This window comes from Phlebotomus argentipes, unplaced genomic scaffold (genome assembly GCF_947086385.1).
Source record: "Phlebotomus argentipes unplaced genomic scaffold, Phlebotomus argentipes genome assembly contig_2, whole genome shotgun sequence".
NCBI lineage: Eukaryota > Metazoa > Arthropoda > Insecta > Diptera > Psychodidae > Phlebotomus > Phlebotomus argentipes.
In genome coordinates, this window is record NW_026776162.1 from 551,244 (window position 1) to 567,761 (window position 16,518).

General features: G+C 42.2%; 1 protein-coding gene across 6 annotated transcripts in view; it reads left to right on the forward strand.

Annotated features, from left to right (window-relative positions):
* Positions 1-16,518, forward strand: part of LOC132265017 (protein groucho) — an 84,505-nt gene that overhangs the window by 63,492 nt on the left and 4,495 nt on the right. For 4 of the 6 annotated variants that reach the window (XM_059765407.1, XM_059765408.1, XM_059765411.1 and 1 more), the window contains exons 5-6: positions 7,415-7,552; positions 8,834-8,866. In XM_059765407.1, the coding sequence (XP_059621390.1) occupies positions 7,415-7,552; positions 8,834-8,866 (171 nt within the window). The remainder of the gene's footprint in view (positions 1-7,414; positions 7,553-8,833; positions 8,867-16,518) is intronic. The other 2 variants (XM_059765409.1, XM_059765412.1) reach the window with 1 other exon arrangement.

A 16,518-nucleotide genomic window follows, 5' to 3' on the forward strand; every position in this document is an offset into this window, starting at 1 on the left:
CTCACTTGTGTGTAGAAGTGTTTGGGGTTATGGCTGAGGTGGGTTCGGGTGTGTGTGGGGGTGGATGAAATGAGAAAAACAGACTGCAAGTGAGTGAGAGAGGAGAAATGAGAATTGAGTGAACTCAACTGCGATCTTTTCTCTCCCCAGCGTGTACATTCAACATTTATTTAATGGTGTGTTCTGTTCCATGGCTGCTCCACTCTTGGGTGAGGTGGAAATTGAGCCTGAGGGATGTGAGGAGGCAATTTCGACGACTTTCACCCCAGAAATGGAATAGGGAAATGGTGTGAGCAAATGTATAAAGACGGAAAAGAGCCATGATATTACGTGAAGCGGTTTATTCGGTTAAAGCAGAGCAAAATGCTGAGAGACACCAGGGTCGTACTTTTATTGCCTTCCATATATCCTCAATCATAAAATCAATGGAGTTTTCCGCTGGTATTTTTGCACATTTTTTTTCTCCTTTTTCTTCCTCTAACCAATTTTCCATGTTCCTCTTGCCAAGTGTGAGTTCACACTTAACTCGCAGTCCTCTCGAAATGAAGATGTATAAATAAAACACCGCACAGCTCGTGTCTGCTTGAATTATCCCCGTGAGATGGGAAAATTCGTGATGGTGAAATTTTCGCGCCATTCTGTCACTTTTCATCCCTCGCGCGCGCCCTTCACCATGATTACATTTTGAAAGTATAGCGATGAAGTGACACATAAATGTCATGAATTTGTATGCGAGGGAGGATGAATTACATAACTCTATACACATACAATCATCACTAAATGGAATTGCCGGGCGCGATGGGGTGGGAAATGTGGGAGAAAAGAGAAATGAGATACTAATATTCTCATCACTTATTTTTCATCCTCTTCCCATCTCTGGACGCAGAGTTGCTATCATGCATGAAATAATGTGGAAATTCTGTGTGAAAGATGTAGAAAAATGTGTGTGGGTGGGATTGAGAAAAATAGAGGAAAAACACCCATAGAATTTTCCTCTTGTCTTTCTTCCCTGTGTGTGTGTGTATTTTTTCCATGCCTTCCACCGTGCCGGGTGTATTTTTCCTCTTTCTCTCATTCTCCCTGAACCTTGTAAATAATTCAGTGAACTGGAACATAGAAACAATCGGAAATTTATTGCTTCCCATTTTTATTTGATCACATATGTGAGATGCCCGGGTTTGGTTTCTCTCCGTTATCTCACCACCCATGCGGTGTGGGTGGAAGCCCTTAAAGGTCCACTTTATGCCATCATTTGATACAAACAGACAAGCAAGAGGGTGACCAAACAGGGATTCCTCCCATACACATGTATGAGCGAAAAAAAATAATATAGAATCACTCTCAATGATGGCACAGGGTTTAATGTTTTATCTTCTGCGCGGGAGCTTTTTATATCTTCCCTATCTTGTCACACTGCTGCTCTATTTGCCCCTTTTCTCAACCTTTTCTTGACTCCGATGCTCCTGGAGCGATTTGATTTTGACTCTCTGGTACATGGAATGTTTTCCCACCCTCATCATTCGTGTATGTTCACATCCGATGAAGTGTATACTTTTTCCATCACATCAATATTTTATTTGCCACATCACTCCCCATTTCTTTTCCGGGGGCGGCGGTGGGGCAGAGCGGGCGCACCGAGGGGCCGAGGGGATGGTTGCCTTCGCCAGACGATGAAGGAATATAAAGAGGGAAAGTGGCGAGGAGTGAATCCTTGAGGGGATGATGTCGCTTCTTTGAAAATCTGTTCGTAAAACAAACCCCTCACCCGTGTCGGTCGACATTCTCTCAAATACACCAGCAACAGCGCTCCCACTCCACGCGCCCTCAGAAGTGGATGGATGAAGGCGAAAAGACGATGGTGATGCTGGGTGAGGGGAGGATATAAATGGGGGTGGGCGGGGGAGAGAAAGAGAATTTTCGTGGTGATGAATTTTGTATATAACAGAGGGAAGAGATTTTTTTCCATGGGCGAGAAGAGATAGTCAGAGATTTCACACAGAATTCTCCTATACATTTCTCAATCTTCCCACCCGGCATCTCGGGTCGCACCCACCCTGTCTGTTTTTCCCTCAATGGCCTCATCGTCCTCAATGACGGCGTCATCATGAAAAGAGGAAGCCGCAATTTCACTAACAGCATCACTTGCTACAGTGTCATCTCGATCTGAATTCAATTTTCTCCCTCTGATCCGTGTCGAAGTGTCTCGCCACCGACAGGGTGGGATTCAGGGAGTGCTTTTGGGGGATGTTTTGCTCTCTTTCATCGATATTTTTTCGTCTATCGATGACAAACATGCAGCATAAGCACTTTTCAATATTGAAATTTATATCTTTATGCAAAGCGTCGCTATCATGAACCCTTTTATGCTATAACCAGACAGTGTCTAGAAGTTGGCCACTGCTTCGCCCTCCCCCGGGTGCGCATAGCCCATCTCTGGTGTCTGTGTTAATATCAATCTCGAGGAAAATCACCCCAAGAAAACACCCCCACAAGTTCTTAAGAGAGCGCCGCCGCTCGAGGAGGGAGAGAAATTGTCATCTTATTTATTAAATGGAATTTATATCTCCGAATGATGTTTGCTGAAGTATGTACAAGGCGGGTGTGTTTTTTGCCATGAGGGCGGGCGGACGGGGGAGAAAATTTGTAGGATGGAATTCCATAAGGCGCTTCGTTTGCCACCACATAAAATCAATTATCCCGTTTATGGCTTATACTCGGGATCTTTCACCATGCTTGGCATCTCTATTGCTCAGCAATTCATCGAAGGCGGGGAGCGTGTGGAGGGGGCGTGAAAAAGCGCCCGGCAGGCGATGAAGAAGTGGATGGAATTCTTATGGGTCAGAGTGGGTTGATGTGGGGCGGAATGGGGAGTGACATGGAAGGCAACAAAAGTGGATTGTGTGGAGAATCTCTGAGCTCCTTTCATTCTGGGACTGGGGAATGGGTGGAAAATAGATGGAGAGGATGAATTGTTTGAGCTGGGTGAGTGGGAGAAGACAAATGGAAAAATATGAAAAAACCATAAAGCAAGGAAAGGGAGCAGCACAGTGACGAGAACGAGTGGCAATGGAGCATCGAGAGGGCGGGCGAGGATGTGCGATGTTACCCTCGCATTTGATGTCTGTACAGAGTGACAAAGATGATGGGGTGGATGATGGGGGCAAAAAAACACGTTCTCTGTGTTATAACAAAAGAAAATAAATTGGAAGCTTTTCACTCGCTGTGCGGCGAGGAAGATGATATGATTGGGAGGGGTGGTGAGAATGAATGAATGATTGGAGTGCTGAGTGGTGAAAAAAGAGTGTATGTGGATGGGGATTGTGGGGGGTAGAGCATGAATTTCTTCACCTTTTGTCATTCTCTCCATTAAAGGACGGCCAGAGAGTGAGAAAGAGAGAGGGGAAGAGAGTGAGAGAAGACGGCAAAGTTTAAAGTTCAACAATGCTCTGCACGCGCCCGAACAAATGAGTCGACTGTGCACTGGCAAAGTATGCGGTGAGAGGGTGGAAAATTCCCCAAAGTGGTAGATGGTGGTTTTGGCACAGTCAACAAACCTAAATGCGCAGATCATTTACAGCTTTCGCCTGCCTCAACCCACATTGCGCCACCCCATCGAGCCCCCGAGCGAATTTTCCCTCTGCTGCCTCTGAACACAAACTTACTTATATACTCGTGTCCTCCTTGTTCTCCAGTGGAATTCTCCGAAGGGGTTTTTCGGGTGGTGTGTGTTGTGTGTTCCTTGTATCATCGCATGACGAGCGGAGTGGAGGGATGTGTGGCTGTGGAGTCTTTTTCGGGTGTGCGAGATGCTTGTTTTACACCCCTCTGGTAAAGCGCACACTTCCCACGGGGTGTGAGGGTGTGAATGGGATAAAATGGGAAAAAGAGTACCTCATCTTTCACCTCCCATATCTTTCACTTTTCCACCTCCGTCTTTATCCCTTATACCCACTGAGAAAATATTATTTATTGTGCGACTTTGTGGGTTGTTAGACATTTTTCTCATCTCCACTTTCTTCATCATTTTCCACACAACCCTCCTTCTGTTGTATCTTTAGTGTCATTATGGAGGAAGTAATGCCAAGTATGAGGGATATATGATTTACACATAAAGCCTCCCACTCGCAAATTGAAGTGAGATTCGCCAATAAATTGCTATAAGCAATTCATTCCCGCGGGAAGTCAAATAATCTCCCCACCAAAAAAAAGTGCTTTATGGCACTTTTTTACTCATCCCTGATTTTTTTTCTCTTCTTCTTTCATCGAACAACTTGACGACCCTTCACGAAGGATATAAACCAAGCGGAGGGTGGAGAAACGTATAAAGCAGGGTGACATCGATTTTTAGTCAGATGGATAAATCCCGAACGTGGGTTGAATTTCTTCGTCAAAATCCACACTTTTTGCTGCTGTCCTTCCACTAAATTGTTGGGAAATTCTTGGTTATTTTTTATTTGCACTCGTTCACCCCCACGAGGATGGAGAAAAATGGGGTTACATGCGGAAGGGAAGAAAAGTAACAGAGATATTTGACATAATATCCATCTTCCTCAGTCCACACCGGGAGTTTTTGCCACTGAATGTGTGCTTTGTGCGACATGGTGAAGGGTTAAAAAGGCGGGAAAATCCACCAATGCGTCTCTGTTTACCCCAATTTTCACCCTTCACATCTGCATGTGGGGATGGTGTGTATGATGATATGTTGTGTATTGGGTGGGTGGGTGAGAGTTTTCTCTTTCACTCCCCCACCCCATTCGCATTTCACCCGAGTTGCTCTCTGATGCCATCGCGCCTTTTTTCTACTCACTCTCTCTCTCTCCCCATCATGGGGATTTTCCCGCGTGTATGTTTTTCCGAGCTGTCGTGCCTGGTGTGTGTATGTTGAGAATGAGTGGGAAAAGTGTGGAAAAAAGAGAGTGTTTTCCTCACTCGTGTTCACCCCAACCTGCCTCCTTTCCCCGTGCGGTCGTTGGGGGGTGGTGGAATGGTGAATGATGAAATGGAAAAAGCGGAAAAAGTCGTATAACTCACTTTGGTGTGTCTGAAGTGGGTTTCTCTTGAATTGGATCGCACAGAGGAGTGTAGAGATTGACATATATATATGTATGTTGTGCTCATACATTGCCGAAAAGGCATGCCTATGGAGAGCAGTGGGGGCATGCAGAAATGCGCGGGTGCAGAGGCAAAAGAGCGCCCGAATTGAACAGACGACAGAGAGGAGATGTTTATGTGAGCTGCTCAAACGGAACTGCGCGTCACCGTCATTAACTGAATACGTGTGTCGGTTTAGTAAGTGGAATTCTCGTCTAACTTTTCGTTCTATCACACCACCCTCAAAAAGCAACCCCCAGCCGAGTGGAAATGGGAAGTCGTCTGCCACCCAATTCATGCAAGTTTCACCATTGGTTTTGACGTTAGTATTTGCCTTTCACCTGAATGAGTATTTTCGATGCGAAAGCGATATTGTGAGCAATCCGATATATTGAAAAGAGTAATTTTGAGCACAATTTAACTTTACAACTAATCGGACCGCCTTGAATTACATGAAGTCGGATTAAATGCAGTATAAAATCCGATTGTGTAATTGAAGTGTTTGGAGTAATAAAGCTCATCATGGCAGTTAAAATGATGTACAAAAAGTTGCTTGAATCACTAAAGATTTCTCCAAGTTTATCCTTGGAGAAATTGAGAAAGGCGTCTCGATTGCTCAAAGCTCATCACTTGGAAGTGGCGTGTAAGTTTAAGTACAAATTTCTCTATCCATCGTCTGGGGAAATTCTTCAAGTTAGGTGGGTGTGTAGATGTTCAAATTGAATCTCTCCATAGCTGAAAGTTTTCATCCCTCAGTGGATAATGGGCTGGCTGAAGAGTGTGTGTGTGTGCGGCATGGGTGAGGACGATGGAATGAAGAGGAGATGGAATGATTTAGTGGTAAATTGTTTCAATGTGCTCCAATAATCGCTATCATCATCATATGGGGTTATTATGGAGGGAGAGGGCCAATAAATAATTGGTGTGTATTGTCCATCCACTTGATCTTTGGCTATTATATTGCATATTTATTGTTATTAATATTCATGCCTACTGCATTATACAGCGTAGGAGTATAAATTATCATTAAAATAATATTGACAATGTACTGCAATTAATTATGTCTCGTTAATAATTTGATTTAATTTAATACACGACGCTTGGTTGAAATTGCAAAATAAATTTCGCGCGTGGGCGGTCGCGAGTGGGGGAGGTGGTGAGGAAATGATATAACAAAGCTAAATTGGTGGAGAAATTGTGGATGAAGAGCGCAATAATGGTGTTTTATTGACACCGTGAGGTTTTATTATGGAGCCAAGCTCGTGGGGTTGGAGTGTAAATTTTGTGGCTTGATTAAACTAACCCATCATCATAGTCATTATCATCCGAGCGCTCACACTTTGCTCATTTAACTCGGGCGTCCCAGCCGATTTGACGCCACCCTCCCACCGCCCCTCAGTCCTGACTGATGATGTGATTGTTATGTCGCATTAAATTCACGGGTGGGAAGTGATTTTGGCGCCAGCCAATAATGTGGCATGTGAAATAATATGTGATTAAATAATTTGTCTCATATTAATTAATGACACACATGAAAAGTTTGATATGCTCTGTGTGCTTACCAACTTAATGGGGCCGCCGCGTATCACAGACTGACTGTCTGTGTGTCCCGAGAGGTGTGGAGGATGGCGCGGCCACCAATGATAACATGCCATCCATATAAATTTCACAAAAACAATAAATTGATAGCAATTTTCCCATGGCGCGCACACACTGGCAATTTAATGAGGTGCAAGCATGAGTGGAATTTGGTGTGATTTTGCGATTTCGCATCCACATATTTTTGATTTGATGTTTATACATTAAACTGTTTGCCACTTTCATGTCTTTTTAATGTGATCCCAATATAAATGGCTCTTTAAACTTTTTGGGCACTTTAGTCAATTTGTTTACAACGGGTATATTAAAACACTTCATGTTTTATTCTCTGCCGGACGCGCAAATAAATTAGCCTGTTGGACTGAATTTTTGATTTTGACGCTGAATGGTGAAATGTATATTTGTGAAATTTCCACGTGTGTGATTGGCATTTTTCAGTGTGTAAATGTTTATTAGCCACAATTGTGATATGGGAAGTTTCTAGCGTGGCAAAATTGACGGCGAAAAGGGGGGCGATTGAGGTGTGAAAGAGATATGCAAATGAAAATAAATGATAATATTGCGAGTGAAGCCACATTTCACGCCTTTTTCCCGTTTCCTCGCACAGCGAAAGGAGACTCTCTGTTTGACTTGTATACAATTATTTACCCTCTGGGGGTGGCAGTCCCCCTCTTTTATCACATTCAACTTGTGTAACTCCTGTGTCGTGTTCTCTTTTTTGCAGACGGAAATAGTGAAGCGCCTAAATGCCCTAATTAATCAACTGCTACCGTTTCTGGCCCAAGAGCACCAGCAGCAGGTCATCCAGGCGGTGGAGAGGGCCAAACAAATTACCGTGCCTGAGCTGAATGCAATAATTGGGGTAAGTGGTGGCCCTTCTGTGGGACGCCAGTGTTGTGTGGTTGCCACTTAAATTTCCAAGGGGTGGTTATATTCTCTCTCCTCCCACGCAAAAAGCACACACACTTTTTTCCCTCCAGACACCCGCCATAAGCTCTCTCTCTCTCTCTCTATGTACATAAAGTTTTTCTCTGACTTTCTCCTCCTCATCTCTCCGCTCCTCCTCCGTCACCCCAATTTCCCGGGGACTCGCAGGAATGATGTGTCCAGGGGATGAAGATGCAGGATACATAGTGGAGAGGTGTGTGGATGGGGCGCTGAGACAGAGCCTCCCCACTTCTTATGCCTCCTCACGCTGTATCTCGAGCATTTTTCTTCTCACAATTTTTTCCTGCCTTCGCTGCTTCACCCTCTGCCGGGGAATCTGTGCGCGGGGGTGGGTGGAAATTTTCTATTTCAACATTCTCTCCACCAAACCAGAGCGCGCCCATCGCACACCCCACTGGGGCGCCTCAGCGCGAGTGTGGGCGGCATTCTTTGTTGTAAAAGTCCCTGCAATTTGTGTAATGCGACGCTGGGGTGGGTTTGAGGGATGAAAATGGCATGAAATACAATAAATAGCTAAGGAGTAAATTTCACCCTCGGTTAGAAGAGGTGAGCGTCGAGCAAAAGAGTGGAGGTGAAGAGATGCCTTGTGGGGAAAGGAGCGAGAGAGACGGGACGAGGAAAAGGTACGGGATGATGGAGGTGGTGAATGAGGGTTGAGATTTTTCTCCCTGATAATAAATTTATTATGTACACTCACACAATTTCCTTATTTTAATCACGTTTCATTCTTTTTTATTAGTCTCTCCACCATCCCTTTTATTGCATTTATTTTTTTTAATACAATATTATTTCCCCCATGTTTTGTATCAGCTGAATTTCTCCCCTCACTCCCTTTGTTGCCGTGTTTTCTTGTTGACACTAGACAGTCGTGATATATACATATATATTTTCTATGATAATTTTGTTCTGTAATCTATTTCAATTATTCCCACCATTCGAATATTTAGATATATATATTTACAATAGTTGAACGTGTTTATTTTATCCTCACGTTTTATTTCTCTTTTTTTATTATCTTTGGCATTTATTTTCTAGTTTTTGACAATTACTGCAAGTTGATTTACTTTATTTCTTCTGCATTCTTGTGTGATTTTGAACAGAGACAGAGATTGACCAAAACTGAAATCTTACTACTTTTGAAGAGAGTGTCTTGTATTAAAATCGCGGTTCTTTTCTTTCTTTGTAATATTTGCAGCAGCAGCATCAACAGGGACTTCAGCAACTTATCGTAAGTGCGATTTCTTTTTCCAAAACAAAAAAAAATCAAATCAAAATCTTAAAGTTTTGTCTTCACGTCATCATTCAGTGTTATTTTTCTTTAAATTTCTTTGTCGTTGTTTTTTTTTTATCTGTACTCCTACCAAAAATCAAACCTTCCATAATTCATTATCGCAATGCAATCGAAATTAATTACATAATAACTATATTGCCGATATAAATAACACATTGAATGGTGTTTATTATTTCTCATTAATGTGTCTGTCTTTTTTTTGTAAATTGGGTTGTTCTCTAAAGTGTATCGCATTTATTAGTTGTTTGGACAGCGTGAATTTTCGATTAACCCCTCAACATGAGGTATAATACATAAAATCACATTGTAAAAATATAATTGAAATTTCACAGCAATAGAAGAGGAATGAAATTAAATTAACCCCCATTGAAAGTGGCTGAATTTGCAGCAAATGGGTTTCAATTAAACACTATCTCTCTCTCTCTCTCTTTCTCTCTCTCATTATATCCATGTTTTTGAGGTGGACATTTGACCTCATACACACATTTTGCGCTATGCATTAATTTCTTTTGCGCTGTATGAGAAAATGATGAAAAATACGATGAGCATTAAAGCAGATGTTGCTTGCTTTTATGGTCCATTGTTAGCTATTTCTCTTAGGCTTCCTCATGTTCTCCGTTATCATCGTCACATTGCTCATTTTTATCCATCACAAGAAACTCCTTTTGCCACTTTGCGCGTGATTTATTCTGGCACGAATACGAATGCGGCTTAAATGAAGAGAAAAAGCAGTTTAAAATCAACCGGTATATCAAATAAAGACTCCTCTTTGCCATAATCTGGCGCATAGGTTGGGTAAAATTAATAGTAATTGCATGTTTGTGTTTTGGATTTAAAATTGAAATGCTCCCCACAAGAACCACGATGCTTTGTTTGTGCTAATGTTTGTGAATTATTCACAATAGCGAATGTATTTGTGTGTAATAGAAAATTAGAGGGTGGTAAATATATTGTGTAACCAGCGCCAGAATAGATTGCATTTTGGGGTTGAGCATTGTGTATGACTGGCGATCTCATTGAAATGTATGTGTATATGAAATGCGTTGTTGGGGTGTGAGGGTGGAAAACCACAATTTGTAGCAATTGAAGAGCTATATCCGAATATCATTCGGATTACTCTATTACAATTTGTGTACTCGTGCCAATTGAAAATCATCTCGTTTTGCAGTGGAAATTTACAATGCCACGAGAGGGGGAGGGGGAAGAGAGAGCACAATAGGATGGATACTTCTTTCCTTTATGTGTTGAGGAGTTGAGTTTCTGACAATTTGCGAGGAAGAGGAATTCACTGGGGGAGAAGATGGTCAAAATGATACTCAACTGTGCGTTTCAGTGAGCACAGCTCTTGTCTATTGTGTTGGTAATTGTATGGAGATTGAAGTAGAAACGAGGGGTTGTTTTGCTTGATATAAATGGAGTGAGACACGAGATTTCCGTTATTTAATTCACCCCCAAAGTGAATTGTGTGTGTGTGCGCGCCATGTACACATTATTTGATGGTTTAGAGAGACGCGCGATCCCTATTCATTTCGCTCATTCTCCGCATGATATTTTTCATGCTTGTCAATTTTCCACCCTCTTGTGCACTCTCATATTCATCAACCCATCCAATATTCGCTCCCACATGAATTCCGGGCGAAATATAATGTTTTTGCAATGTGGACATGAAGAGAGAAGAAGAGTGCTAAGCTTCTTTTGCGAGGGTGAATGATTTTGATCTGCGTGTCTATTGCAATGATCAACAGAGATGAATATGTATAGAAATATAGCGTAATCATCTCTCAGCAGTTTTCCGGGGCTTTTCCTTTCTTCCCATACACATATCGATAATTAATTTTCACTTTCAATTTTTTTCTCCGTCGCAGTCCTTATACAAGGCACCCTCCTTGTGTTAATACAATTTATCCCCTCGTTATTGATTGTAATCTCTCACCATTTATTTCCAACCCCTGACGCTGAGGGGCAAATATGAGAATGAGGAGTAAACATTATCCAGAGGGACGCTAATTGTGTGACTTTTCTCTCGCTGAGTGTGAGATTGCAACATCTGTCCAATTATTGTTGAAATTTTGTGGTAATTTCGAAAATGTTTTCTCCCCTCCTTGACTTTTGTCATGTATATGTATATGCAATAGTGTATTTACAACATTTTCCACGGAAAGTTTCTCCTTGAATTGGAATGCAACAATTTCACATGTGAAAATGTTTTGCTTGCAAACTTGCATCAATTTAAGTTAATCCACGTCAATTTTCCATATATTCGTTCTGGGTTGGAAAATGAAATAGTTTTATTCCACTGACAGCTCTTTTCCTATTTTCCCATATGCATTTCACACCATATATATATATATTGGTGTGGAGTTGTCGAGGCTGTAGTTTAGTGATTACAAAAACAGAGGCAATATCTTGTGATATGAAATGCTTGCTATACGATGCAACTCTGGGTGCTTTTCGCAAAATGGAAAACACAGCACAACAGAGCAACACCAACATGGGCTGTGGCGGGTGAAATGTTCTCTTCCTGTGGGGATTTTAGAGTAGTGTGGCAAAATGGGGGTTGAAGCTGAAATTTGGCAGTTGGAGGGTGTCTCAGTATTCACCATACTTCGACAAATCCCTCGTGGCGGAACAATAAAATTGTTGTGTTGCTGCTGCTGTCGCATATTAGCAAGCAACCCTCCGCACTTTCCGCCATGCGACGTCAAATAGGGTGGTTTATTCAAGCGTTATTCAACTCCTCTCCTCGGTTGAGGGTGAGAGATTCTGTGAGCTGCACAATCCAATTTCAGCAACACTGAAGCCAGCGGCTCAATAGACCCACTCAGCATGTGAGAATATGTGCTGTGTGTGTGTATGTGGAAATTTTGGAATATTTACTGGCTTTCGCTTCACCCGCCCCTGAATCCCATCACCCAGCGTCATGGGATTGTGTCTGGATGTGCGCTGGGGTGGGTAGTTTTGCCGGTTGCCAACATTATTTACTGTACTGTCGGGGGTTCTTTCCACCGTGGCTGCCATGACGAATAGATTAGGGGTTGTTTAGTGTTGTGAGCTTGACTCGCGCGCTGAACATTTGGCGAGATTACAATTTAGTTATACACTCGCAAATACGTCTCCCTTTCCATAAGAGGGGTGAAACAATAAACGAACAACTGTGATGGGGTGGGAAATTTTACCATTCTCAGCTCTCTTTCTCTCTGACTCTCCATTTGAGTGCCGTGATTTCTTGTTATTTGACTCGACGATGCAGAGACGATGATGGCAAAAAGGGGACGGAAATGGCAAATGAAAATGTAGGGGTTGTAAATGATGCCCTTCCATCACTGTATAATTAGTGTAAATTGCTGCAAAATATGCCATGTTTGGCGGTGGGAGTGAAGGTGACCAGAAAGGGTGGCGAAAAAGTCTCCGCTCGTGTTGATCTTACCAATTTGACCCCTTTTTGCTGTTTGTAAATCTACTTACAACGAAATTCGAGGGGTGTTTGAAGTGCAAACTGAATTTTTCTTGATTAATGGACTTTCTCAATTTGATAAACTACCAGTCAATGAAGTCACACTATGGTGTGAAAAAATAGAAAAATATCAGAATTAATCTTCCTAAAGTTTTAATGATACTTATTAGTGGTTTCAATTGTTTAAACTAAATCTTTCTTAATACTTTTACTGATTGTCTTCAAGGCAAAAGTGTCTCAACTTACGAGAAATCAAGACAACATTAAACTTCTAAATTTTTACTTACTTTACTCTGTATTTTGTGAAGCTTCTCGAATGAGATAAAGGCTTAAGACATGGCTTTTTCTATTTTTAAAGTATCTCGGGTTTCACCGTAAAGTCTGGTTGAATTTTTGACACAATCTGTGCTTTATTATAAATTATTATGTACACTGTGATGATAGGTAATTTATTTCCACGAACACAGAATGGGGAAGCGGAGGTGGTTCGGTGTCTGGTAAAAAATTGTTTGAAATTGAAATGATGCTATCGCAGACCCAGCCAAACCGCCATGTACATATATTGAGTGGAAAAAAAATTCCATCAATTGAACACCAATATCAGATTCTCTCTCAGTATAACGATATTTAATTTAAAATAACTCCACAAGTCCCACACCACCCGCGTGAGCTGGACGAGAGGCGCCTCGCCGGGGCATTTTGTGGTGTTCTGTGAATGAACACAGACTCCATCGACTGGGGCGCGCGGTGGTGGCGATGTGGATGAATGGTGGGAATGATTGTGGTGATGCTGCTGCCTGTTTCGCTGTTGTTATTATTATTATTATGCGCGAAATTAAAACCCCAACCACGAAATTCGCTTTATTCGGCACCCAACAAACCACACTCGCATACGAACACTTGCGAATATGTGTGTACATTTGGTTCTTGTGTATAATTTGCTTTTTGCTCCACTGTCACGATATCACACGCCCCCTCTGCACCCCTTTTCGGCAGCCCGGCGCGCTGAAAACAATTTCTCCCCAAATTTGGCACTGTGTGTACATGGAGCACAAAACATTTGTGTAGATACACAAATAATATACAATAATGGTGGAGTGAATTTAAAATAACCCCCATTGAGTGTTGAGTGGGTGGTATTTTTGATTCAATGTACACTCTCTGGCGTGCCTGTATTTCTGCGGTGAGAGAAAGTTTTTCAGGGGGTGTGAGCAGGGCGAAGGAGAGGGTATAATTGCTATATACAGTGTGGGGGTGGTGAATGAACTATAAACAGTGTGAAACAGAGCAAATACATGCATTCATGTCGCATAATGAAGTCCCCCCAATTATTCGCGTCATTTATTGGAAATTAATTAATTCACACCATATTATGGCAATTTTCAAATCCAGTTTTGTGGTGTACATTTTAATGGTGCACAGAGCGCGTATAGCGCCCAAATGTGCGCAAGGGACAATGCTTTTTCGGCGGGTGGGGCGAACCCACCATTTCGCGCTATAATTTGTTTCAGATTGTTTCAGGGTGTGAAATGAATTTCAATTGCCATTCGGGTGGGATTTGCACATAACACCACGCACTTTTCAACCATATAGAGTTTCGTGTTGTCTGGCAAATTGATGGATGAGGGTGGAATTTTTGTTTGTTTACAATTCAAATTAAATTTGACTCTTTTTTTCCTACGGGAATACAAACGCAATAGAAAACATTGAATGTATCACAGCTAAATTGTGTGTTAAAAGACTGTTGAGCAAACTGTTGAGTTTCGAACTTGGTGAGCTTGAAATCCAATTAGATGCGATGCTTTTCTTTGCCAATAAATTCAATCACCCTGAGTGATTCATGACGATGACCTCACGATGGATCAGTGGTCGGATGTTGAGGGTGCTTCACCAGTGAAAAGCTCTGTGCTGCGATGCTGCGGGATGGAGCACAACCCCATAGCCTTGTAGCAATTTATTGAAATGTGTGTAAACCACATCCCAATTTACATATGAGCACACAGCTGAATAACAATGCGGTTTACACCGAAAACCACCCACCCGTTGTGCCCACTCTCGGCACGGACATACATTTAATGCAATATGTACACTGGGGGTCGCCGGGGATGCCGGAGATGGGGCTGAGGGAGGGACAAACACCCAATTCGCCGCACTATTTCACGTTAGTTGGGCTATTATCGCCCCGCCACCCTCGGTGGGTGGTGTGCACTCGACGGAGTGCAACAGAGGGCCGCATCGGTGGGTAATTTATACAGTAATGGGGTGTTTTATATGCCTATCTTTTTTGCGTTGTACCTCTGTTGCCTCACAGTGTGTTGTTGCACCCCCGCGCGCGGGGTGGAGAAATATGATTCAATGGGATTTTTACGTTGCGCCCGGTTAGGCAAATGTGACAGAATCGATAGGAATTTGATTAAAAATTTAATTTTATTTATTGTCACACGTCACTTCAGCCCGAGCGGCGGAGAGCGCTATTGTATCAATTATCTGGACATTGTCTCAATATTTTTGCCTGACACTTCGCATAGACGCACACACACAGTGTGGCGGGGTAGAAAAAAGCGAGGCGGGAATTGTGTGGAAGGGCACTTTGGTGATGCCCTGAACACCATTCAGTGGAGATAAATTGCCCCAGAGCGAAGCTGAGGGGCGATGGTATTGAAGAGAAAATATGTGTTACACTGAAAATGTGTGTGGGGGTGGGAAAGAGAGAGAGTTTGTGTGAAATTTGGAGGGAGGAAATGCCGTATAATAAATTCATGAGGGGTGTAAATTGAGTGCTAAATCAAATGTACTGTGTCTGTATAAATTTCATTCTCTCTCCCTCTTTCGCCTTTGCTTGTGTACAACATTGGAGATTTTCAGGCCGCAAAGTTATACTAAAACGCCAGGAGGCTGAGAGGATGTTTCCAATAGGACACACACACACATTGCATTTCGAAGCTCTTGAATAGTTGATTTATTTATTATATTGGAAAATAATTTATGGGGAAAAATTGAGAGATCGTTTAGCAAAATTTATTGAGATTTGGCTATAGCAAAAGGAGGGTTACCAATGAAAAGGACGCAATGCAATCAATGATTGACCTTGTTTTTTGGCTGTGTAAGTCAGCAATTAGAGTGGAAACAGATGTCCTTTTCAACTACATAAATTGCATTTATGCACCGTGTCAGAAGAGTTGGAAAACTGAGGGTGAAAGTGTGCTCACAGAGGAAATGAGGAGTGACATTCACATGGAGTTTGCTAAGTGGCATCCGTTAAAAAGGGGTTTTAAAAATTCAATGAGGTTTGTCCTTCTGTAAGAGCACTTAAAACTGTGCAGTTCGTCACTGTAGAGTAGAATGTGGGATTAGATTGAATTAGAAATTGGGATTTCACATCACAGCTCTTTTCTGGTGTGTCCAATCAGTATTTGATCCCAATTACAAAATTATTGGAGGAAATCTTTGGAAACGACGTTTAATTATTGCATCAACGTGTAAGACTTCAAATTGAATCTTCAACAGTTGAAGATGATCCCAGAAATCACATCACATTGCAAGCTAAGCAGGGAAATTGCCTTTATCTCAATTTTCTAAAATTTTGTATGTTCCCAGACGTGGAGGTTTTACAAAACGAATCCGATCATAGCTCAAGAAGCTAAACAATCCACCTCCAACGCTCTAGTGGTTATCCTTTTTTGCCATTCAAGCCGAAAGTGATTGTCAGGATGAGAGGAAAGGATTGACAGTGGGAAAAGGCCACAATAGACATCCTGAGGAGGAATCATTCAATGTGATTTCGGTCCATTGGGGAGGCGGTGGGAAAAGAGAATGGATTGAAATTCGATTTCCTCTTCCTTTCCACACACACACACATACAGAGTGCGGGATTTTTTGCCACCCCCGAGAGTGATTTTATGTGCTAAATCGAGAATTTATCTCTTCATGCCCGGGGTATCATGTTTGAAAATTTTCCCGAGCGGAAATTGTTGTCATTCTCCTGGGGATTCTCTGCCATTCACGATGAGTGGTGCGGAGAAGAGGGACTGTGAAGTGTTAATTAAAAAGGCACAAAACAGCGAAAACTCAACCATCAGGCGGCGATGAGGGTGAATAATGGCGGCTGGGGTGAGAGCAATGGGTGGGTAATAGA